Below are 26,291 nucleotides of genomic sequence, written 5' to 3'. Positions count from 1 at the left end.
GATTTACATTCAGATGCTTGGCAACTGATTCATATTTATGACGGTCAGTGTCCCAGGGTCATGTGAAGTGACCAAAACCTGCTGCAACCACCCAGCAGATGGGGGGGAATAAAAACCAACCACCCCACCCCACCCCACCCCTGCTGCCAATCCTCAACAGAAATGCTCACAACAATGAAAACTTCGCACAGGAGGAAGAGCGCCGCTGGGTGGGCAGGCAGGTGTCTTGCTTGGCTGTGGCTGGGGGGGCCCCACTTTTTTCAGTGCCATTGTAAGTTCGAACAGTCACTAAGTGAACTTTTGTAAGTTGAGGACTACCTTTACTTCATCACAGTTTTCCTTTTTTTTTTTTTTTGGTCATCAAGTTTTTGACACCTTACTGGTGGTACTCGGATGTTGCCATATCCTAAAAGTGGTACAATGGGTGAAAAGGTTGAAATGCCCTGATCTAGCCCATTAAATGGCTTACCTGCTTACCACTGAGACAAATTAAATTACAACTATAAGCAAACTAGACTGGAGGATAATGAGGAAAATAATACCATCGATTTAAAAGTAAGGAGACATGTTGTATTCTCCCGCTGCAGAAAGATACTCCCTGCCCCTTACCTGTTTTGTAAAACTATAAACTCTAGAAGTGGTGTAATCTACATTGCTCAGAAAGCAACTGTCTTCTGTTGGAATTGCTGTTGGCTAGTTCTGCTTAATATTACAACTTTCATTAATTTTTTACTGTCAAAGAAGCAAACAGATGAAGAGACAGCAACATTGCTTCTGAAAACTTTTTAAAAGTGCAGAGAAAACAAATCAACATTTTAGTTCAAAACATGGTACACAACAATTCTTGAATATTTAACTTCAGGCAAAACTGTAAAAGTTTAATATTTTTCCTTATTCAAGTCTACCAAATAAAGGAGGCATAGTGACATAATATACAGACATAAAAGGTAACGTCAAGCAAAGCTTAAATATTAAGCAACTAAAGAAAAAAGTGAAAAGCAATACAACTACCACTAAAAATTTCCCTGACAGCATAATCTCAAAATGAAAACCAACGTGGTTACAATTCAATTCTTCATGAGCGATATAAATAGTCATCTTGTCTCTTTTCAAACTTAGCCTCCTCCTTCTCCACATCATTGAATTATGGTGGTAAAATAGGCAGAATTGGTGTGTATGAAGAAAAATAAAATCAGAGCTCTGGCTAATTGGGATGTTGTCTATGCAGGCACTGTTGGCTCCGCCCATAATCAATATATGTACCCTCGTTTGTATAGATTGATACCATTTTCCTGAGTAGAAACTTAGCACTTTGTGCCATGGTGATTCCCTCAAGCTTTATGTATTTTTCAAGCAAAAACACATCATTTTAAATTAAGATGCTTTTTAAAAGCATTTTTTCCTCCAGAATAGATAACACTACATTATATCATTAAAGTTTCTTTTAGCCTTTTCCACACTGGTTTCTAGTAACCTTTTGAATGAAAAATTGTAACAAAAAACAAAAAAAAACTTACACCATTTCTCTTTTGCTTTAACATCAGTGAAAAGAGTACTGCAGAACCTTTAAAAGTCACCAAATTTCTTATGAAAGTGGGCACGATTGAAATTACTATTAGTCATTATTAAGCAGGGCTTTTTTTTTAAAGTAGGTGGTCTGGAATCTATACTTTTAAAAATGTTTTCACAGATAATTATTAAATCTTTCAATATAGACTTGTAATAAACATCTTCCCCTTGTTTCAAATGCTATTTAAAATATAAATTTGTTACTAAATAAAATAAAAGTATGATTGCAACTTGGAAAATATGAACTGGACACTTGCTGTATTTGCTGGAATACATAATTTTAGGAAAAAAATAGGTTAATGTATTTTAATATCCTAAAGACTGAAATCTATATATTAGAAGGCATCCTTGTATTGACATGAAAACTGTTAATTATATCAATCTATATACTGTGCATTTTTTGGACATCGGTTTGTCAAGCTAACTGCTGGATTTTGCTGCCGATGTAAGGGTTTGCATACTTTCAAAATGAGAAGCAGTTTAAAAATACTGAACAAGTAATTCTTTTAGGCTTTCAGTGTAATCCAGTGAAAATTTGGCATAACTTATTCTCATTGAAATGTGAAACCACATTACTGTTAAAGACTCAAGTCCTGTTGAGAAAAGATTAGAGGCTTCCTAGGATAGGAAACTTTCCTGTGTAAACCAGCTAATCTTAAAATGCCAAGGCAGTCTCAGTGGAACATGTTAGTTATGACTAACTTAATGTGCAATACATCACTGTGCTATAAAAAGAAATGTCATGACTTTGGATACCAATTACTATTCCATCTTAACAGTACCTGTTTGTGGCAGAAATTGCTGGGCGGACACAAGCAGACACAAGATCTGTACCTTGTGATACACTCTCTTTCACTGCTCATTTTAAAAATGAACCTCTGTTCTAGCCATCAAACTATTTCCAAAAGGGATGGTCTTTGCCACAATTACTCAAGGCAGAGTTATTTATTTTTGCCCCTAGCTGCTTTCTTTTTTGAAAACCTTAGTCTCAGAACACATCTGCCAGCACTTATTAACACAGTTGAATTTGGACATGCTTCCAGTAAAGGATTAGAGCTCTGCTAACACTTGCACTAAAGACTAATGTTTGTCAAGATGTAAAATGTAGCACACACTAAGAACAAAAGTAAATGTTCAGAACTTTACAGCCAACTTTCCAGGTGTCTCGGTCAGTTACCGATGCCCATTCAGTCAATTGTATTTGAAGAGTAACATTACACTTTGTGATTCTTCATCCTGGTACTTCAAGTGGCTCCTTATGTGTTGAATAGGCTCCTTGGTTCATGCCTTTGTTTATTGCAAAAATAGTTTATAAAATATCAACATTTTAGATCTGAAATTAAAGGTACAACACATACAGGTTTCCTGGAAATGGGGTACAATTCGTTTTTTTAAAAAAGTATGTCAGCATACACCATATGCTGGATTGCAGAAGAAAGTGGCATATCAGGTGTATGCAATTTCTGGTTAGCTGACAGACTTCATGCCAGTGCAAGAGAGTTCCATAAATACAGCAGATGATTAATGTCTCTGAGCTGAAAAAGAAAAATATGAATTTATAGGGTAAGCTTATTTTCACACGTTCATACTATTATTATAGAACTGGGTTTTTTTTAATGGATATAAATTTATTCCACTGAAACAATATTGAAGAAATTTAAACTCCATAACAAAGCTAACACAATGTGTCATCAGCAATTTTTCCATTCTCTTATATTTTGTAACCTTTATAAAATAATTCTGATTGGATTCCATAGGAAAATGGAGGCTAGTGTACTTTGAAGATCCTCTAGGGATTTCATAATATAGGTAACCTAACATCACATGTTTAAAATATCCAATTGTCTCATTTTTGAGCCATACCATCAATGATATATGATAAAAGTTCTCATATAATTGGATTTGTTAAAATATAATTAAAAATCATGTTTTAAGTTAGAAGTCAAAAGTATGTTTGATAAGACTCAAAAGATTTTTAATGCTTTATAATATTGGACAAAGAAAAAATATCAGGAAAGTAAGAGGCAGCTGGATTATTTGGCATCAAGGACGTTAAAAGAATATTAAAAAAGAATAAGGCAATTGCAGAAAAGTTTAATCTTCATTGTAGTTCATTACAGAATTAGTCTTGCAACAACTCATCAAAACTGAAATTTTTAGGAAAGCAATTTGTGGAATTATGGTAAATATTTGCGAGTAGGGATTATACCCTAAGTAGAAAGTATTGATTATCCCAAAAGCTAGATCCAGACATATCCCCTCCCACTGCCAAAACTTCATCCAGATGGTATTCATAAAAAGAGTTCTGAATTCAAATGTGAAATTGTTGATATCTTTGTATTAAAACAAGTGGGGAAAATAGCATAAACTAGAAAATTACAGATAAATTGGGTTAATATCTAGTCTGATAGACAAGTCTTGCAGAAGAAAAACCATCTATTGAAAAGTTTTATTCCACTAACATTTTACAAATAGGAAGTGGTAAATGCATGTTTAGGCCGGGAATATGCCACTTATTAGTGGGTGTGGGGTACACTTGAATTTGAGATCATGTGTTAGGCACACACTCAAAATAACCATAGGGAGACTTGCTTATTCATCAGATGACAGCTATAGTCACAAAATACTTTAACAAAGTCTCTAATCCATGTTTGAATCATAATTTATAGACTATAAAATTATAGTTGTCATGACCATAGCATCTGGTCCAAATTACAGAGATGTATGTTATACTATAATCATAATGCCAAGGAGGCAGATTGCATAATTTGTATAATGTGTATGACAATGCATGTGACGTTCCCTCCATCTTGACATGAAAAAATAACTCCTGGATTGACAAAAGCTTGAAGGACAGAACACAGTGAATAAATGTTCAGTTTGGAGCTTAATGCTTTCAAAATCATGAAATGATGATGAAAAGTGTCAAAACAATTTATCATAACTGGAGGGAAAAGTCCTTATAAAAAAGTGAAGTAATGCATATTTGGTTGGAATCCATACAATCTAAGAGAATGTGTTGGGGATGCTTTAATAAAAAAGATACTTATTTTATGACTGCCATGAAGACAAATTCTGCTGAAAATTATTGATATTGTAGAAAAGGTGAAAAGAGCAGGTACCAAAATGAAAAAAGCATTAAAACATAATCTCTATAAATATATGAAACTTTTAGAAAAAAATGAATAAAAGATACACAAAATCATATGGAAAAAAGAAAATTATTCTTATAATCCAGTGTCTTCTAATTCTAAAATATAGATTTGTCCCGAATGGTATTCATAAATTAAAAGCAACTATGTCCACTTCTGCATGATGAGATCTGCCAGACCATTTATTTATACTATTGTTTGCTTTGAAATAATTTGTGCCAGTTTATTTGTAAGGTTAGCCATGATATAAATACCTGCATTGATATGAGCAATCCTAAACTCATGTGTAAAACCAGGAAACCCTAACATAGCCAGTAGAAATCTAATGCTAATATTTTTCTGTACCTTGGATTCAAGTAATAGACTCCCTAATATACTATGTTAAATACATAGCTACTGATGTCTTAAGGTAAAATGACACCGGAAGCAAGGAAGGATAATCTGGGGGGGGGAGTCAATATAAGACAAAGTTTGTCAAGAGTTTTAGCTTTCAAGAGAAACTGGCATTGGCACTGCAGGTAGAGTAGTACACTGTACTATGTCAAAGGACAGAGGCATTGTATTTCTAGAGGATCGTTATCACAGAACCACTTCACACTGCTCAAAGTGGGAACAGCAGCAATTATATTTGTTCCATTCTAACTACGCCAAATCCTGTCCATGATGAATGCAGACTCCTTCAAATGAGGCCAGCTGGGAATAATTAACAAGGACACTTCTGAAAAAACCGGAATGCCCAAATTTCAGACAGTACTGTTAGGAACTGTTATCCTCAAAAGGATTTTGGATAATGAAGCTATTGGAAACAAGGAAAGTCATAACTGCAACTGAGAACATTAGAAAACCATACAGTACCAAAAAAGAAAATCCTTCAGACAGGATAGATTTCAGAAGAACCTTCCTTTGCAGTAAGTAGTGGCAAATAATTTTGAAGATGCCTCTATTGCATCAGTTCTATTTAATGGAAGAAACAGCAAAGAATTCTGATTTAAGGTGATGTCTAATCCCTCTATAATTTTTAACATCCAATTTTTCAGCCTCTCTGGTTCTAGTATTCTTATACTATCTGCCCTTAACTTGATTCACTAATACTCAATTCATCACTTAACAGAAATATTTGTTACAAAAATTAATAATTCTTTGGCTAGCCCATGTGATGGATGCACGCAAGAGAAGTATACAGGATTATAATTGATTTGAACTTCTCTTGGGCTGCTCCAACCATTAAGAATGAAAAACATTTTTATAGCCCTGTGGTTTAATAGCATAAGATGAACCATGGTGGATCAGACCAAAGACCTAGTTTATCAAGTGTTCTCTACTCAAAATTGGCCAACCAATTTGGCTATGCAAAATCTACAAGCCAGATATATCTGGCAAGAGCACATTCTTGTTCCCCAGTGCTTGTTTTTAGACATTTTTAATCTTACCATGATTAAAGGGTAGCTTATCTTATACATTTGTCTAATAAAAACTTTAAATCCATCCCTGATAACAAAACTGATTTAACACCAGGTTTGAACTGAGCTCGTGTATATAAATACATATAAATACTGAGTTCAAAATGCACACAATTACGTGTTATATACTTCAGTAAGGCATGCATTTTGTTCCTGCTGAAATGATGGCAATGCTTTTTGAACATTAAAGAACACAGAACACCCCTCCTATAGAGATTATTGACAAAGTGAATTATTGGCTTGCCTAACTCACTGAAATATTTGTGCTTTTGCATTATAAATTCAAATCTTGCACTTTATTGTACTCAATTTTAGTTCAACCTAGTGTTGATTTATTTTTCATAGCTGGATTACTATTAAGGCATGGGTGGTACACTTATACGTTAACTCATTCGAAGTTGCTGGAGTAATTCCATTACTTTTCATATTTTATTGTGCTACCTTGCTTGTATAGAAGTGCTTTTTCCTTCACTTTCAGCACATCCAGATACAGGCTCTGGACTATTTATCACTTCTTTTTCTAGCAGGAACTAGATTTCTCATTTCATTAAATTAGTGTATTATTTTAATTGCTTGACAACTCTCAATGACATGTACTTGACCTTTCCCAAGCACACTTTTGACCCACCACCAGGCTCCCAAAGGATTCATTTACTGAGAATATTACTATTCAATAAGAGCTTTTTAAAATAAACATGCTAACACAATCCTGATTAAAACATTTCTATGGATAAATGATCAAGGTCATAATCCAAAGAGTCATGTTCATACATTCTATGTACTAATTTATTTTTCTCTAAAGATTGCTCATTAGGCAGTAGATTAGGTAAACAACATCTGAGAGGAGTTGCACTGAATCTTAAAAATGCCAAGATGTGTGAGATGTTAAAGAGTTTTTGGAGTTAGGATATACCCTATGCTTTTCTTGATTTTTTAGCTTGGTCTATTGACACAAGAGATAAGCAGTGAAGTAGAAAGATATGAGGCTTGGCCCACAGAAAACCGAGCTCAACTTCTCACTTTAATGTATGTAATACATAAAGATGTAAAAGGCAGGTGTGAAAAAAAAATACACACAAACTTATATATGAGTATGTGTATACAGAGAATATAAAAATATAAGATATATATAATTTATAGTTGTACACATTTAGTTTTATTTACAATGGTACTCATTAGGCGACCCTCTTGAGTCTCACCTACTCATAGGATAATTGTGGGGATGAAATCGGGGGAAAAAAACTATTGTACCCTGAGAATGGGCTTTCACAAAAAAGCAGGACGTAACTAAAGGTAAAGGTTCCCCCGCACATGCGTGCTAGTCGTTTCCAACTCTAGGGGCCGGTGATCATCTCCGTTTCAAAGCCGAAGAGCCAGCGCTTGTCCGAGGACGTCTCCGTGGTCATGTGCCTGGCATGACTAGACGCCAAAGGCACACAGAACGCTGTTACCTTCCCACCGTAGTGGTCCCTATTTTTCTACTTGCATTTTTACGTGCTTTCGAACTGCTAGGCTGGCAGAAGCTGGGACGAGTAACAGGCGCTCACTCTGTTACGTGGCACTCAGGATTCGACCCGCCAAACTGCCGACCTTCTGATCGACAAGCTCAGCGTCCTAACCCACTGAGCCACCGCGTCCCTACAGGACGTAACTAGTCAACTTTAAAAATGAGATTAAACGAGCAATGGTTTAAGAGCTTGATTCTTTGTTGGTTTTGCTGTGGTGAACTATTGTAGCTTTCACTGTAGTTACTACAGCTAAGCAGACTGAAAATAGATCAATTACAAGTTGCATGAAAAGTTGCTCTTTCATCTGCCAACAGCCCTATAGAAGTTGTAATTCCGCAAACCAATGCAGAAAATGTACAAAAATAATTTCCACTAAAATGTGGGCATAGAACTTGTGTAGATCTTGGTAAGATTCTCACAGCAAGATGAAATGGAGTTTAACGTATGTATGAAGGGAATTAGTTTTACGTCATTCATACAGATGCAAGACCATCATCACTATTTCTTCCATTAAAGAAAATGCTGAAATAGCACAAGAAATTCCCTTAAACAATTTGTTCAATACACTATGCAAACTACAAGACACTGCAGTAGTCCCTAATATCAAGCTTAATCAAAAGATGTAGTCAATTTTTACCTTATGTACAAAGAACCTGTCCATAAAAATTGTATGTGTGTGTTAACCTATCAGTCTCCTCTTCAGCCTCTGAAAAGCACATTGGGATAGGAGATTAAACCCAAATTTGGGTCTTACAAACCTGTAACTGATAGAAATCTCAATTATGCTCCCTAACTCCTGCATGAGAGAGACACTTTCTCCTCAAAAAGATGGAATTTCAAACAAGTTTATTTCATTTGATGCTTCAAGAGTTGCTTCTCCCTCCAAAAACAGCCATAGTAAATCACATCCATCACCTTGATGCCTTGCAATGAACAGTAATATTCATTACATACTGCATAACATCTACAGTATATATGATTTTAAAAAGTTAACCACATAAATCAAGACTTTCATAGGACAAAAAATGTCATGAAGCCATGGCCAAAGACATCAGAATGTCATTAAAAATTCAAACGTATTTAGAACATTTTTTTTTTAAAGGCACCAGTCTACGAAGTAGCAAGATACGTGAGAGAAAAGAATACTGAAAATAAAAATCAATTCCTGCTTGATAATGGTAAAATTGTGCATTTCCTTCCAGACTGTAAGAATTCTGTGACAAGAGAGAATTTCAATTCTGTAGCATAGAAACACAACCTAGAGCAGGGGTAGGCAACCTCAGGAATTCTGGGAGTTGAAGTCCGTGAGTCATAAAAGACCCGAGGTTGCCTACCCCTGACCTAGAGCAACATGTGGCTCCTGCAAGCCTTAGTGATCCAGAGATCTAGTGTTATTTTTTTTTAATGTGGCAAAAAGAAAAAGATTAAATACCTGATTAGGGAGTAATATTATTTTTCATTAAATTTCAGTATTGATGAAAACAAGTCAAATATTTATCCTGGCCCCAGGATAATTCTTGGGAATGCATCCCAAGCACTCCCTTCAAGGCTATTCCTTAGCTTGGAAAAAATTATGCATTCGGTTGAAATTAATTTCTGAATCTATTAGTAGAACATCGGGTTTGGAAATAGCGTTCCAGGTTAGAAGGAGCAAGCATCTATTAAGAGTACTTCCATAAGGTAACAGGTAACAGTTCCCCCGCACATGCGTGGCTAGTCGTTTCCGACTCTAGGGGCCGGTGCTCATCTCCGTTTCAAAGCCAAAGAGCCAGCGCTTGTCCGAGGACGTCTCCGTGGTCATGTGGCCGGCATGACTAGACACCAAAGGCGCACGGAACGCTGTTACCTTCCCACCGTAGTGGTCCCTATTTTTCTACTTGCATTTTTACGTGCTTTCGAACTGCTAGGTTGGCAGAAGCTTGGACGAGTAACAGGCGCTCTGTTACGCGGCACTCAGGATTCGACCTGCCAAACTGCCGACCATCAGATTGACAAGCTCAGCGTCCTAACCCACTTTTATCGTATCTGGAGTCAGTCCACCTATTACAAATTCAGAACAAACTTTTGATTGTCCACAGCAACCCTACGCCAACCTACATTTTCAAGTTTATTGTAAAGAGTGAGTGTATTTTAAAAAATAATCCTGAGCACAGCCTGCCTTTAAAAAAGACACAGCATGTTTGGCTCATTGAACTACTACCGGTACATTGGTTTCTGTTTGCAGGAAAGAGAATACACAGTACAGGACTGAAATAGGACTGCATGCCATTTTGTGTGTTTTTTAATTTCAAAAAGCATTGGCTGACTGAATACAAGTTTATTTCTTAGTAGATTTGGAAGCTTACAACAATTGTGAGCATTGTCAAATGGAGTACCTCAGGAAAGCAGAGAAATTTTCTAAAGCATATTTGTAAAATAGCTATACAATTTAAAACAAGTATTTTGGAAAAGCTGAATTAACATTGTATTATAATGTGAGACATACCTTAGCATCAGTCACAACAGAGCCTTTAGTCATTATTTCTTTGGACTCCATATGTTGGCCTGATTTTTGTTTAGCACTGTCTTTTTTTCCACAGAAAATATCTACTCATGGAACTCATGTGTAAATTTCAGGGCAATAAAATTAAGCCCTCTAATAACAGTTAAATGCAAAGTAGTAGAATCTGTTCCACATGCTATCTAATTGAATTAACTCCATTTCACTGCCCAGTGCAGAGCATGAGACAAGCAGAATATTTAACAGCAAGAAAACAATTCAATAACACAGGTTAGAAATATAATCCAGGAAGGTACTTCTTACAGAATTACTGATAAGACATTTAGGGAAAAACAACGGAATTTATAAAAAATAGAAATTTTGTTAATTTGAACACCATTATTTTATAAGCAGCTAATAAAGCCAGTTTAGTTAATGATTTGCAAGAAAAAATGATTTCCTTCAGAATATCTCCTAAGCATTGCATAAAAAGACCAGCCTCACTTCCTGAGTTTTCTTCAAGGCTTTTTGAGAAACACACACAAATAATTAGATTCAGTCAATTTTATTTACATTTTTGTACATTTCAGAGCATTACACAATTACATTTTCCATATTTTCTGACCTGCAAACAGATACCTTAAATGGAAATATTTTTAAAAAAATGCAGTTTGATACATCCAAATGCAACAATTACACATCTGACAATTCACAAAGTGTAATTTACTAGGACGTATCCTAAGGATTTAAGAACAAGTAGTCAGGGGAAAAAAATCTGACTAATTATTTACACAACACAAAATTCTCAAGCTAACCCTTAGAACCAATGTCCTAGGAGCACCCTCCGTTCCCCAACAGGAAATTATATAATTCACACTTAATGCAGCATTAACAGTCCTTGATCCCATACACGCAAGGACTGTCCAGGTCTGATGTGAGCAACCGGCTTTTCTCTTACACTTGCCAAAACCTGAAGAGTGTATATTTATCCTTGGGTGCATAGCATAATTTTGAGCATTTGAGAAAAAAAAAGTGACCACAGACTTATTTATTAACGATCAAGTCTACCAGAGTTCCAATGAGACTGGTTTCTAAAGGAATTAAAGTGGCCAGCAGGAACAAAAGCAGTTTTAGGCATAGGTGAACTCTTTGGGCTCACTTCCATTGGGAAAAATCACACAAATAAAGCTTACGAGTGAGACAGAAGCTAGGATTCTGCGTTTAAGGTGGACTTTTCCAGTTAAGCCTGCAAATCCCATCACTCAAGATTGATTTCCCTCCCCTTCCCCCTCTCCACATTGAAATGGTGTATACATAGTGGACAGATACTAGTAAAAATTCCCTGCAAATAAACTGCTCTCCAGCTGAGGTTATGGCTCCTGTGCATGGGGTGGGCAAAGGAACTTCTTAACTTTTACGAAGAAATGTAAAGAGTTCTCTTGAAAAATACTGAGCTCTTGCTTTAGGTTAATCTGATTGCATGTACAATTTTTTTTTAAAGGTTTAACTTTCAGTCAAGACATTGCTACAAGTCTGGAAATTTCAGTATAAAAAGCAGCCAACCGAGTGCATTTTTTTTTTGTATCTAATTGGCCCAAGTCCTTCAAAATAGTTAACTAGGTTAGACGTGTCGCGGGGCCTCCACATTTCTTGCCTACCTTACTTTGTTCATGTTTCAAACTGTGTCAGCAGGGCCCGAACTTCAGGAGTTAGCTGCTTAGCAGCCTTGGCTGCTTCTGTAATGGCCTTCCGGTAAAGACCTTTTCTCTTCTTATTAAATCGCGACTGAAAGTTTTCTAAAAAAGGGGAGAGCTGTGAAAGAGCAAGAAAAGATGTTGTTGGGGACCCAAACCATGAAATACGAGCTTCCTGTCGGACTAACAGGCCATTATCTTTTCGGCTCACAGTTATAGTAAGAATACGGGCTGGCCACCATGGGAAGCCATATATCTTGGCCCAAACAATGTCTCCTACACATATGGTCCTGCCATCGGGTGTGACACATTTAGAGACATTTTTTGAAAAGACTTTCATTTTCAAAGAATTACTGAGCTTTTTCTCTTCCTTTAAAGAGGAGGAGGAAGAGGAAGAGGAAGGAGGTGCATGCATGCTGCCTGGAGGAAAATCAAAGCTTTCAGTAGTGCTACACTCAGAATTGGAGGACTTCAAGTCATCTGTGCTATCACTACTACAGACTGATGCACTGGAAGAGTCAGGTTTCTTTTTATTAAGGGTCATGTAAACTGTAATATTGCTTTTGCTGCCTCTCTTGCCCATGGTCTGCTGTTCATCCTGATCAACGGGTACATGCACTTCATTTGTGTCCTGACCCTCACTGCTGGCCTCTTCGGGACCTTCTGAGGGGCTCTGATTTTCTGAAGGGGCCTCACCTGCTGAGCGGGTAGACGAGCAGCGAGACTGGGGCTTAGCTGCCATCTTGCCACTCTGCAATTTCTCCAGCCCTGTCTTGAGAGAGGAGTCATTTTCTTCATTTCGGTACCTTTGTGGCTTCAGACGCAATCGGGGAGGCAGAGAACCTGAGCTGGTGTTCTGAAGACGCCGGGTGAAGTGGACCTTTGCATGTGCATTTTTGGAAGCTGAAGTTGCACTCTGTTTCTTTTGTGCCTTTTCTTTGGCTATTTTCAAAACTTCCCTAGCTTTTGCGTGATCCATGTTTTTGCTCTGAAGAACTTTTTTAGTATTCAATTGGTTTTTTGACGTATTTGCTTGAGTGGGAACTTTGACTACTCTGCTTCTGCTGTGGACCATATTTGCAACTTTGACCACAGAATTCTTTTTCTGACTATCATTCTGACTTTTCCCGTCAACTTTATGATCAGTTTTAATTTTTTTATTCACAGTAGTTACGCTCTCGTTTCTTCGTTTCCTAGTATCCTCACACCTTGAGGAGTCACTTGCATTGCTGCCCTTCTTAATTTCTTTCTTTTCTGCAACAATACTGTTCTTACATTTGTCACACAAGACCTGTCTGGGTCGCAATTTGATAGCATTCATAATAGAAGTGGGTTCCTCCCTGTACAATTTTCGCTTGGGCCGCTTAATTTTTCGAGGTGGAGGTTGAGGTATTGATTGGTTATATGTGTCCCTGATAAACAAAGGAGGAGGATATGGAGCCCCCACATGGAAAAGGGGAGGCGGTTTGGAAGTCCATAGGCTTTTAACCAGGCTATGTTCTGATGGCTGGATGGGAGAAGAGTCTGTGACAACACCGTTAGCTTCACATTTCACTTGCGTCTCATCTTGGAATGATTTACTTTGGAGCTGCACGGCATCAGGTTTATCCTTGTACTCCCGTTTGGGAAATATAGTCACAGGAATTCCGTGAGGTCCAAACCTTAACAAGAGAGAAAAAACACAGTTAACTGCCAACCTCTATTTGTTTCCTTTTAGTAGTTTATTTGAGGAACATTTTGAATACCATAAGATACTCAAATTTAAAGGGCATGCCATGGCTCAACTGCATCTTTACTACTAAATGAGAACCGTTCGACTGACTTGAATGGCTTTAAAAAAGATTGTAAGTTTATATTCATCAAGAGTTTAAATTTGACGTTCATATTTTTTGACTTTATGATTTAAGGCAATAGTTTCTAAATTGTCAGTCCTGAAATACCTTTTTCCATCCTGATCTGCTTGTCCAAACCCCATATGAACTGGAGAAGGAAGTCAAATGGCAGAAGACTGCAATTGGTTGGGGGGGGGAGAATGTGCAACTGCACAACATACAGATAGGCAAGTTCTCATTCAAACAAATAACTTTTCTAAGTACAAAGTCGACAGACGATGCCATAGCTACTGCTTTACACTCTGTAGCAAGTCATCTCGAGAAGCCTGGAAATTATGTCAGGATGCTTTTTGTTGACTACAGCTCGGCTTTCAACACCATTTTGCCGAGCATTCTCATCGAGAAGCTGACTGACTTGAAATTTTCCCCCGCCATCTGCGATTGGATTCAAGACTTTCTTAGGGATCGGTTACAAACAGTGAGGGTCGGCTCTGCTTTGTCCACCCCCCTGAAGCTTTGCACCAGCACGCCACAGGGCTGTGTGCTTAGCCCCTACCTGTACTCTTTATACACTTATGATTGTGTATCATCTGACCCATCCACTGCAATAATCAAGTTCGCAGATGATACAACTGTGGTGGGTCTTATTACAGGTGGGGATGAGAAAGCATATAGGGCGGAGGTACAAAAACTATCCATATGGTGTAGTAACAACTTGCAGCTAAACATCGGCAAGATGAAAGAGATGGTGTTAGACTTCCGGAGAAAAAAGGAGGAACCTGCCCCACTTCACATCGGAGAGAACTGTGCAGAGAGAGTTTCCTCCTTTAAATTTCTGGAAGTCTACCTCTGTGAAGATCTGACCTGGAAAGTTAACACAACTCAGGTGGCTAGAAAGGCCCAACAGAGGCTTCACTTTCTTAGGGTCTTGCGGAAGAACAGGGTAGAACAACAGCTAATGACCCTCTTTTACCGGTCTACTATAGAGAGCGTCCTCTCGTATTTGGTATGCTGGTCTGACATCCGCGGACAGGAAAGTATTACAGAGGGTAGTGAGCACAGCACAAGACATTGTGGGCTGTTCCCTGACACCACTGGATGACAGACATCGCCAGGGCTCGTTGCCTTGGAAGAGTGAGGAAGATTCTCAGGGATGATTCACACCCTGGACGGTCTCTCTTTATTCTCCTACCATCCGGTAGGAGATATAGGAATATAGCCAGCCGTACCAACAGGCTGAAAAATAGCTTTTATCCGTGGGCTATTAGGCTTTTAAATGAGACATAATCTTATGCAGAATTGACTTGGGAGGCCGGTGTGTGGTGTAGTTGGTTCACATAGTGTGGTGGGATGGAGGGTTTGTTGTCACTGTGTGTTGGGGGGAGAGAGCACGGGGGAAGGCTCAGCTAATCTCAATGTACACATGTTGTACTTTGACAATAAAGGTTTATTATTATTATTAATTTATTATTAATAATAATATCAATTCACTAGATGGTTATGCAGGCCATATAGGAGGTTGAGTATACATGAGATTCTGGCTTGTATGTACAAAATCTGATGAGAACTCAAATATTTCTTTCTGTTGTACCTGGTAATAACCTAGATACCTAATAATGAAAATCTAGTCTAACTGTGTCAGCCTCTCATCTATTTTCAAACAATATAATCAGTTCAAGTAAAGAACACAATCATAAATGGTAATCATGATTGGTTTTCTTAACTCCACAAGCTTGAAATAACTTTTTTTAAATAACCAAAGTGCTATTGATAGTAGCACTGGCATAAAAAATATGTAACTGGCATAAAAATAGTTTGTACAGTTTAAATTATTTAAGAATATGGCTTAACAACTTAGTACGACTCAATATGATTTAAACAAGATCATTTGTTTCTCCCTTATTATTATGTAGGTAATAACATTACCTACACAGGAGGAGTTTCCAAAGTGGCTGGAGATGGGACATAAAGAATTTCCATGGGATCTTTGTAATGACATAAACTTTTTGGAAAACTTAGCATTTACAAGACCACGATTTTCAAATAGAAAGCAAGCAGACTGGGAACACTGGGCAGGCTGATGGGAAGAAGGAAAGTACTGCAAAGGTTGACAGATATGTGGCAGGAAGACTGGGTCTGGGCAGGAGGATAGGAAAATTGGCAGCAAATCACTACAAAAATGGGGAGGGAGGAATGGAGACCTGATGTGCAGTATACTTTGGAGCATGTATGAAATTGTGGAGACAGAAAAACTGAGGGCCTTAAAATATTAAAAAGGAAAGGTGTTACTAAGAAGTGGAATACATACTCTAGCATATGTTACAATATAAAAGAGGTACTAAGGTCAGCCGAGACTGCCAATTATTAGATATTCCCAAGCTATTTATAATACAATCCCACTGAGAGAACTACGAATTTAAAGAATCAACTCACTAAATATTTATTGCTGTGATACCAATGTTTCACTTTAAGCATGGATCTTCTGCTGTTCTTTTCATTTGGAACAATTAGACCATTATGACTGAATATATATATATATTTGACTCGTTTACAAGCCCCCCTTCACCTTCCCTCCGCACCTATGATGATTTCACAGAAAGGTAATTTTCTACTTAAGACCTCATTTTTATTAGGAAATGTTACATATATCAATTCATCCCCCCCCGTGAATCTTTACAAATGGTTATCCAATCTTTTCTTGAAAATCTCCAACGACGGAGCACCCACAAGTCAGGGAGCAAAGCGGCTCCACTGATTAATCATTTTCATCGGAAAATTTCTCCTTATTTCCTGGTTGAATCTCCCTGTGACCAGCTTTCACCTATTGCTTCTTGTTCTGCCCTCAGGTGTGATGCAGATTAAATTGACACCATCTTCCCTGTGACGGTCCTTCAAGTATTAGAAGACCGCTATCGTGCCTCCCCTGAGCCTTCTCTTCCTAGGCTAAACTATCTAATTCCTCTAGCCATTCATCATATGGTTTAGTTTCCAGACCCCTTATTATCTTTTTTTGCTGTTCTCTGCACTCTTTCTAGGGCCTCAGCATTTTTTGTATTGTGTGTTCAACTTACCTATTATTTTGCAAACATTTTGGCAGCCTAGTCATAACTAGTAACTCCTTAAAAACCTCTTACTGAATTTGTCATACACTTTTATTCCATGGGAAAGTTCTGCTGATTTGCAAGATCTCAAGACCAATACTGAAAATGTTTCCCCATCCCAAACATTTTTAGACTTCTATCAGTCAAATCCAGTATAACCAGTGATGATGGAAGATATAATCCAAATTAAAAATATATACTAACTCTTGAGCACAATCTAAATAATACCAAGCACTTTTCAAGAACCAAAATAATATGTATATTTAACTTTCTCATTGAAATCAAGGCGGCTTAAGGCAGACATGTCAAACTCGTGACGTATCAGAACTTTTCCCCCATTGCTGGCAATGGGGTGGGCGGTTTCCTTGTGATGCCTCCGGCCTGCGGGCTGGCAGTTTGACATCCCTGGCTTAAGGTTTCATATTGCATCAATTATTCTTGCTAGCATTAGATTAGATTCAGCTGCTTTCTAGCTAATGTACTAATTTGATATTGCACCTTTTCTCACTTGACAATTGTGAGAAAATAAAATATTGGACTATATTTCATCTATACTTTAGCTCTTTTCAAGTCCATCAGACTCACTCAGCTTTTCTCTGATGACATTTATCAAGCACATTATAGCCTATTAATTATTTTTATGAACTCGTGAGCTAGAGAAATTAACACCTGAAAATGACATGTCAGGCCTTATGGGTTTTTAAATCTATATCAACATACAGTGCAATAGCTTGTGAGGAGTAAGTCCCAATTGCTGCCAATGTACATTTTGCAGCAGAATTCAATGCAGCTACGTAGTTTATTAATTCCAGTATTTAAGATTCTCTCATAGAATTCAAGGATGATAGTTTTGCTTCCCATATTAGTTTTATGTACACACACTTTTATGCACACACTTATGTCCACAGCCTCTAACTGGTCTCCTCCTCTCTTTCATCCATTTGAATTGCTGCCATAATTCAAGACATGCCTTTCCCTGCTTCTTTCCCACAGCCATATTTAGGAGTGGCAGAGCAGCTGCGGTTTCATGGCTTGTAGTAAATCTGGTAAAATAACTATTTGTCCCAAATCTGCTTGCTTAGGGCCAAAGATTTATCCTAATGGTTCCTGTGGCTGCAGAAATTTGCTACCCTCCAACTTAATATTTTTTTATTTGTAGCTACATCCCTGCCCCAGAGCAGGCTTTCTGAAGTAGCAGAGGGCATCATAATGATCCAAATCTCTCAATAAATTAATATTTTGTGACTGGTCATGCTACTTTCCTTAGCCTTCCCTAATATTCTACTCTGTGAATTCAACCATATCTGTGCTCTTCTTCAGGATCATCAGATCCCACCAAAAAAAAAAGAGGATACTTAAATATTTCTTTGTACAATACTTTTATAGCGCAATCCTGTAACTATTTGTATATTCATTGCTTTAAAAAATGGTGGTATAAAATTGTAAACATTTAAGAGGAAAAAAAACAAGTCTGCTGTAGCTCAGTGACAGAAAAGCATTCCTCATCATTGAACCTGTTAAAAGGACTGCGAGAAGTCACGGTGACAATATCTGGATAGACAGGAACCAAGTTGGAGTTATCATCTTAGCCAGATAATTCCTATTCACGTTCAGTCATGAAAGTCACACGACAGGCTGCTGTCCTGGCAATGTTCTAAAGTAAAATGGGCAACCTTTATGTTTATGAAGGGCCACTGCTGGAAAAGTAGCATGTTAAGATTACCATTAATAGTAAGAGGGCTGAAGCAAATGGTAGGCAGGGCCACTGTTTGTCTTTGATACTCTTTTCTTTTTTGCTCTCTTTCTGCTCATATAGCGGGCTGCTGGGAAAGAAATAGGATTACCTTTGGTAGCAGTCTCAACTGCCTGCTTACAGGGGGTTCTAGAAAGTAATTTTAAGGAATTTTGTTTCATTTTTAATTCAGAGCCATCCTGAATTATGTTAACCTTTGGCCTGTTAATACCACCCCAGCCCCCCCAAATCCCTTTATGAAACTAAAGTTTCAGATGATCACTAAAGAGCAGTCCGAAAGATGAGAGGGAAGTCACAAAAAGACACCCTTATGGGTAATATAATTCAAGGAAGATAATATGGAGTTATTCTAGCAGCCAGATGTGTATGAAATTACTACATTCATAATATGCTAAATTATATGCATACTAGTTCAAAATGGATAGCTCAAAAAGTTATGGCTGAATGTGTGTGTGTATGAAGGCTTGGAGAAATGTTGTCCATGGCATGGACATGGCCCTACATGGCATGGGTCCGGAGTACCTCAGGGATCACCTGCTGCCGGCATCAACTTCCCTCCGCCCTGTGCGTTCCCACAGAGAGGGCCTCCTCAGGGTGCCACCGGTCAGAGAATGTCGTCTGGTGGCCCCCAGGGGGAGGTCCTTCTCTGTGGGCGCCCCGGATTTATGGAATAGGTTGCCGGTCGAGCTCCGGATGGCGCCCGACCTTCGCTCCTTCCGACGCGATCTGAAGACTCACTTATTCGAACAAGCCGGCCTGGCCTGATGAGGGATGGGTTGGGATTTTATTGTTGTTTTTAATATATCTATTTATTGTTTTAGTTTGGGCATTGTGTTTAATTCTTTTTAACTTTTGTACCTTTGTATTTTATATGTTTGCCCTGTTCACCGCCCTGAGTCCCTCGGGAGAAGGGCGGTATACAAATAAAATAATAATAATAATAATAATAATAATAATAATAATAATAATAATACTATTATTATTATTATGGTTGTACACTTCACAACTAAGAACATGTGTGTGTGTATGTGTGTGTGTATTATGTGTGTGTGTGTGTGTGTAAATATATAAATAAAATTTGTTCTTAGTTGCGAAGTCGTGTCCAACCCATCGCGACCCTATGGACAACTTTCCTCTAGGCCTTCCTGTCCTCTACCATCTTCTGGAGTCTATCTAAGCTCACGCCTACTGCTTCAGTGACTCCATCCAGCCACCTCATTCTCTGTCGTCCCCTTCTTCTATTGCCCTCAATCTTTCCCAGCATTAGGCTCTTCTCCAGTGAGTCCTTCCTTCTCATTAGGTGGCCAAAGTATTTGAGTTTCAACTTCAGGATCTGGCCTTCTAAAGAGCAGTCAGGGTTGATCTCCTCTAGGACTGACCGGTTTGATCGCCTTGCAGTCCAAGGGACTTGCAGGAGTCTTCTCTAGCACCATAGTTCAAATATATATCAGAGGCCTTTCCGGAAGGCCTCTGCAGCTGAGAACTGAGCTACGGATGCTACGGATTCAATCCATAGCTCAGTTCTCAGGTGCAGAGGCCTTTCCAGAAGGCCTCTGATGGAGAAATGCAGGCCAGAACTCCATTCTCAGCTGCAGTATGAAACTGCTTCTTTAGCTGCAGAAGATGCGGGCTGGCTTGGCGAGGCTGTTGATGCCGTGGCAGCAAGGTGAGTGGAAAAGACTTCCTCCAAAAATAAAACCTGGGTCTTATTTTTGGAGAAACACGGTATTAACAACAGTGATTCGCTTAACAACAGGGGTAAAAATGGTTGTAAAACCAAGTCCGGTTATGTGATGCCTTCTTTAATAACCACACTGCTTAGTGACTGAAATTCTACTCTCAATTGTTGCAGTAAGAAGAATTAATTGTACAATTGTCAAAAATTGACAACATAAATTTCTTATCAGTTTGAGGCAAGTAATACATAAAAATCAGAGTAGGCTTAAAAATGAGAGAGCTTAATTTTTAGAAGAAAAACAAACTTTCTACTCAAAACTCAGGAAATATTATTAAATCAGAAAATCCTGACCTCACAGATACATGCCACACAGTTCTGCCCATTCCTCTGCCAAGGATACTGCAGCTCCAGCTATCAAATAATTGCTCACCTTTTCATTATACTGTAACACATTTTGAACACAAATCTTCACTATGACTTCCACTCAGGGAAGTTTCCTTACAACAACAAAAGCCTTTTAAAAAAATTATTCTAACCAGCTCACTGGACAAAAAAGGAAGGGTAATTCAATGATATCATCACCATTGAAATGTAAGTCATTTTTACTATGAATTTCAACAAGACAAGATCATTTTATAAACCACATGGATGTTAGGCACAGAATCTTCAAATTCCAAAAAGCCTTACCTACCATGATAAGCAAGTTTGTTAATTTAGCTTTGTAAGATGATGCCCTATAACAATGTCTGTTACAGTCGCATTAACATTACTGGTTTTTAAGTAAACATATGCAGTTCATGAAAATGTTAAACGTTGGTCATGTTTTCTTATAAAACTATATAGAACTGCAAAGCTGTATTCTATGTTAACTATTTCCAGATTTCACTGGCACCTACCAACTAAAAGCACCAACACACAAACACTTCTCTTAGCATCAGCTTTGTACCACTATTTTAAAAGATTCTTTCGTGTAAAGTAGTTGTGCATTACACACAGCAAAATACTAACATCCAGCATGTTTATTTCTAAGAATACTGCATTCACTACTTATTTTCCAATACGTGAACAAAATAAGACAGCTAAAATGAGTAGGAAGCAATCTTTCCAGGCTGCTAATGGATGTTTTGTGCTTTACTTTGAAGCTACAACATGTTTCAAATTTGCCAACCAGATTAAAAGCATGTCCATTCTTTTCTTCCCCTATCCTCTTTCTCCAGTGTGTATATATCCGTGAGTATATCCATCCATCCATTATATAATAGCTCAAAAAGCACTATTGTGAAGTACTGAAGTAATGAAACAGTAACACCTTCTATCTATGCCTGTATCAAATGGCTTATCAACTATGCAAGAGAAGAGGCAGTTTCCCATTCTTTGTTAAAGAATGTTAATGATAGCTCTAGAAACATCAGAGAGTAGACAAGCTACTAATATAACACTATTTAAGGGTATGCAGTATACATGCTTGATATGTGAAACAACTTGCTGTTAATTTGTTTTATTGAATTTCACTTTATCCAGCTAAACCAACAGCACTGATGTTACTGTTTTCCAACCCTATTTCAGTTCTGCATAGTTCAAATATCATACCTGCAAAACAAAATGTAAGGTAAGACACTTTACCAGATCTATTAAGGCTATATATTAAGGAAAAACACAAGCACATTAGGTCCTAGACTGCTATGGATAATGCCAGAATATCCCTCCTACCAATGGGCTGACAGACCTGAGAATATGTAAGCAAGCATATGTGGTATATTTGTCACGGAAAACATATGGTGATATCTATGGCAGTATATGATCAGTTCTATATTTCTTTTAAATACCTTGTGGACTATGAAGATGTGTATATTGGAAATTCATACCACTCTTTCAAATATTACAAGAACCAGCCTTCCTATAGCTGAGGGGTGTCAAACTCGCAAGGTCACGTGACATGCCCTGACATATTGCAACTTTTTTCCCATTGCTGGCGATGGGGTGGGTGTGGTTTTGCTAAGACACATCCAGCCCGTGGGCCAGCAGTTTGACACCCCTGCTATAGCTGCATGTGTTGCATAATTATAATACAATTACATTTTATAATCTGCTTACCATGTACTCTGCAGGAGTTAGAAAAAGCATTACCTATATTTGTTTATAAAGGCAGTAAAAATGGTCATACACTATCAGACAGTAACCCAAACCAAAAATTCTATATGTCTATCGGGCAATTTTAGTATATACCAAAAATTTGGTAGTTAAATTAGATATATAAATAATGCATCCTAGAGTGATTACATGCCATCAAGAAAGTATTGGCTCTTAGCAACCACATAAACAGACCTTTCTCCAGGATGATGTGTCCCCAATCTGGTTCTTAAGGACTCCCAAGGGTACACCTATTGCTACTGTAATTGAAACCATCCATCTTGTTATCCTGTTAACCATTCTGTTAATCTGCAGTATTACAATTTTAAAGGGCTACTGGCCCCAATAGCTTTATCGTTTTCAATTGCCTAAGTTCTTCCCTCCATTTTTTAAAGTTTCAGGCTTCCCAGCCCTTTTTGTATCTCATAAGGCTCCTTTTACAGGACATACAATTTTAAGCATCAAATAAATCAATGACTTATACAATGTTCCTGGAAATACTTAACTCACAATAATGAATTAAAAAATGTAGAACTTTATGGTCTAAATTGACAGTATTCATCTTCCTCTTCAGAACTGAAAGACTGATGCATGGACCAAAGTTCTCAGAAATCCTGCTGTATGACCTGATTCATTAGATGAAGATTTAAAAGTACAATCTTTTGTTGTTTCTTTGTAAATAAGGGAACGGGCTCAGCCTTACTAATAGAAATGCAAGTATACTGTGGAAAAGGCAAATAAGAGGCTTCCTCCAGTGCCATGTATTTTCTTTATACAGTTGAGCATGCATGTAAAAATTAGAAATCTTTTCCAAAGAAAGCTATAATGTAGATGATACTGGGAACGTTTACAAATATACCTTTACCTGATGAGCTCGATTAAAGGGTGTTTCACAGAATGCTCTGATGCAAGTTCTTCAAAACCAGAAAAATCAATGCTTGTGCCAGAACAAGTTACTTTGCAGTATACAAACAGCTGCAGTTTTCCTGCTGCCTGCAAAAAGGAAAGCTATACACACACACACACACACACACACACACACACACACACACACACACACACGGTAGCTTTCAAATATGTATACCTGTATCAGGAGACATTCTTATCATTTTCCCCCTGAAAACTGATCATTTCTGCAGTACTCTAAAGCTATGGAAAAAAAGGATAACCAAATGAAGGAATGCTGAAATATCTGCAGCAATAAGGTAGGACAAAAATTTATATTGTTTGGTGAGCAGACTTTTTTTGGGGGGGTGGGCGCAGCTACAACGTACCAGTATCCTCTCAAGCTCAGAGGCAGGAGGAAAACTGTATACCCAGTCCATGTGGGATGGACAGCAACCCTCCAGCCCTTCTTTTACAGACCACTTTCTTTGCTGAAAGAAAGAAGCAAAAACCGGGAGTGAACGAATCTTAGCACTTAAGCCAGGGGTCTTCAAACGTGGCCCTTTTATGACTTGTGGACTTCAACTCCCAGAATTCCTCAGCCAGCAAAGCTGGCTGAGGAATTCTGGGAGTTGAAGTCCACAAGTCATAAAAGGGCCACGTTTGAAGACCCCTGACTTAAGCGAAGGCTGAAAAGTCAGCAAAGGCTAGTAGTAATTGAGGTGGGAAAGGGAGGCCCTTCCTGGCTCAGAGTTAGGCCACGAGGCTCGCTGAAAAGCCACTCGCGCCCCCTTGGCGGAGCCATAAAGCCCTGCACCTCATGGCTCTCGCCCCACCTTTCTGTGCAGCCAACCCAGGAGGCGATAAAGGCCTGGACTCGGCAGACGGGGTGGAGGCGGCGGCAGCAGCAGCCAGAGGGTTAAAGGAGTCCAAAGCCACTCCGGGCAGCGGCCGAGGCGTCTCCTTTCAACACCCCGGAGGTCCGGCGGGAGAGCGGCAGGGCGCGGCCGGGCAGGCTCGCTCACCTTTTGGAGAGATCCATGAGGACTCCGGAGAAGAGCTTCTCCCCGAAGCGGAACGACACCACCAGCGCATCCTCGATGATGTGATCCAGGGTGACCAGCACCTCTGAGCCCGGCAGCAACAGCGTCTCCTCCCTCGCTGCACCGGCAGCCACCGGCTCCACAGTCACCGAAAGCTCCGGTTGCTTTGCAACGCTAGCGGTGGTACTGGCGGCGGCGGCAACGGCAGCATCCGGCTCCTCCTCCTCCGGCCGGGGCGGCTCCTCCCCGGGCTCCGGCCCCGCGGGGCCCCCAGCTGCAAGCAGCAGCGGAGGTACCAGCGGCAAGGCGGGCTGCGGGGGCTGCTCGTCCGCCTCCTCTTGTTCGGAATGGCCGGAGAGCGTCGCCGCGAGCGAGCGAGGCTGAAGCAGCTCTCCCACGGGGCCCGGGTTGGGCTGGGCCTGTGGCAGGTCTCGGGTCCCCGCTGGGCTCTTGGGCGGCGACGGCGGCGGCTGCTGAGCCTCTCCGCCCGGGGCTGGCTCGGGATCCTCGCTGGCGTCGAGCACCGCCGACTCCAGGGCAGCCTGCGTGCCGGCAGGGAGCGCGTCGGTGCCGGCTTCGCTGCCTGGCGTGGGCTCGACCTCGCCAGCTCCCCCATCACCCGGCACCGCCGCAGCCACGGCCGCCATTTTCTCTGGTGTCGCTTCCTCCTCCCTCTAACCAGCAGCAGGATCGATAACCGTGGCCTTCTTCCCCCGCCTGGCTAGGAGGGGGGGGGGGGACGCCGCCTATTGGGGAGGCAGGGATCTTGCCGATCCCCAGCTCCTATTGGGGACGGCAAAGATCCATCAAGCGCAGATGTAACTTCCCATTGGTCCGGGGAGGAAACGTTGACGTTGAGGGCAGGAAGAGGAAAAAGAGGGCGGAGATCCCGGTATCTGTGTCGACAAAGATCAAAAGGGGGCAGGTTAATGAGCAGCTCTTTTTCTATTTGTAGGGGGAGGGCGAGCAAAGCCCGCCCCCTCTCGCGGGAAGCGTCTCATTGGCTTTGCGAGACGTCTAGTGAAATGTAGGTTTTAAAGCAAGCTAGAAACCGTGATCTTTTGCCCTTTTTTCCCCCCTCCGGGGCTGCGGCGGGGTGAGGTCGTGTGAGGGAGCAGGGCACTCTGGCACTCGAGCTTGGGGACGGCAACAATCAAAAAAAGCACAGAGTTGTAGGAAGCTCGAACTTGTAGGGTGGGAGGGAACCTGAACCTATGCTTATATAGTTTCTCGGACGAACACATGGAAATTGCTCTGCGTAGCATTAGCCATGCCAGCCCTAGAAGCCCAGAGGTTGAGGGCGGGGAGAGAAAAACCTTAGCGTGGCCCATGGGTCGTCTTGGAAAAGGAGAGGGTGGGAACCGGGATATGGATGGAAAGCGCTGCGCCCGGACTTGGGAGTGCTCAATTGAACTGAATGGAAAGTTCACCTTTTGAGTACGCCCGTGGGGTGCGACTGAAATGTTTTGCTGTAGCTGCACATCATCAGAAATATTTCTCTCTTGCCTTAATTTTTGTAGAGAGAAGGGTCGAGTTATTATAGTGTGATGGAGTTAGCATCAGCGGTGCTTCTTCCCTTTCAGACTATATTCAGTATTAAGAACATGGTTTCCGGATTATTTTAGGAGCTGTTTCTGCGTCATAGTTTCCCATGTATAACATGGTGTAGTCAACACAATGTTCATGGATTATTTAGCACGTTAAACTATTATCTTACTCTGGTCTTTCACAACATGCTGAACTAAAGTGTGGCTCTGTGGCTCTGAGTCCTTCAGGAATAGGGCGGTATATAAAAATCAATTAAATAAATAAATAAATAAAACCCAACTGGAAAATACAATACAAGCAAACTTAAAATGTTAAAAACGTCACTGAGCCTGTTTCGAAGAAGTAAACCCCAAGCCACATTATCCAAATCGGGTTATGCTAAGCCAGCATACCAGTTACTCAGTCCTTGCATAAAGGGTCATAAGACTCATAAAAAGATATTTCTCCATTAATCCTACT

General features: G+C 39.6%; 1 protein-coding gene across 4 annotated transcripts; it reads right to left on the bottom strand.

The window, feature by feature from the left end:
• PWWP2A (PWWP domain containing 2A) lies at positions 1 to 25,282 on the bottom strand. Of its 4 annotated transcripts, none has more exons than XM_083357048.1 (3): positions 24,267 to 25,282; positions 12,559 to 13,523; positions 1 to 3,104 (listed from the first exon to the last, which is right to left on the bottom strand). In XM_083357048.1, exons 1-3 carry the CDS (start codon positions 24,929 to 24,931, stop codon positions 3,091 to 3,093), a joined length of 1,644 nt encoding a protein of 547 aa, XP_083213174.1. In that variant the 5' UTR covers positions 24,932 to 25,282; the 3' UTR covers positions 1 to 3,090. The 4 variants fall into 4 exon arrangements, with proteins under 4 accessions (XP_083213174.1, XP_083213172.1, XP_083213173.1 ...); XM_083357046.1 differs by having other exon boundaries at positions 3,042 to 3,104; positions 11,827 to 13,523; XM_083357047.1 differs by lacking the exon at positions 1 to 3,104 and adding an exon at positions 10,723 to 11,980.
• Positions 25,283 to 26,291: the final 1,009 nt, after the last annotated feature.

This window comes from Vipera ursinii (assembly GCF_947247035.1).
Source record: "Vipera ursinii genome assembly, chromosome: 2".
Taxonomy (NCBI): domain Eukaryota; kingdom Metazoa; phylum Chordata; class Lepidosauria; order Squamata; family Viperidae; genus Vipera; species Vipera ursinii.
Note: the sequence above shows the minus strand (reverse complement) of the source record. Positions and strands in the feature narration are given on the sequence as shown.

Coding starts and splice junctions, on each gene's coding strand:
- PWWP2A (XM_083357046.1), bottom strand. CDS start 24,931: ATGGCGGCCGTGGCTGCGGCGGTGCCGGGTGATGGGGGAGCTGGCGAG. Junction 13,524..24,266: donor CTCATGGATCTCTCCAAAAG/GTGAGCGAGCCT, acceptor TCTCTTGTTAAG/GTTTGGACCTCACGGAATTC.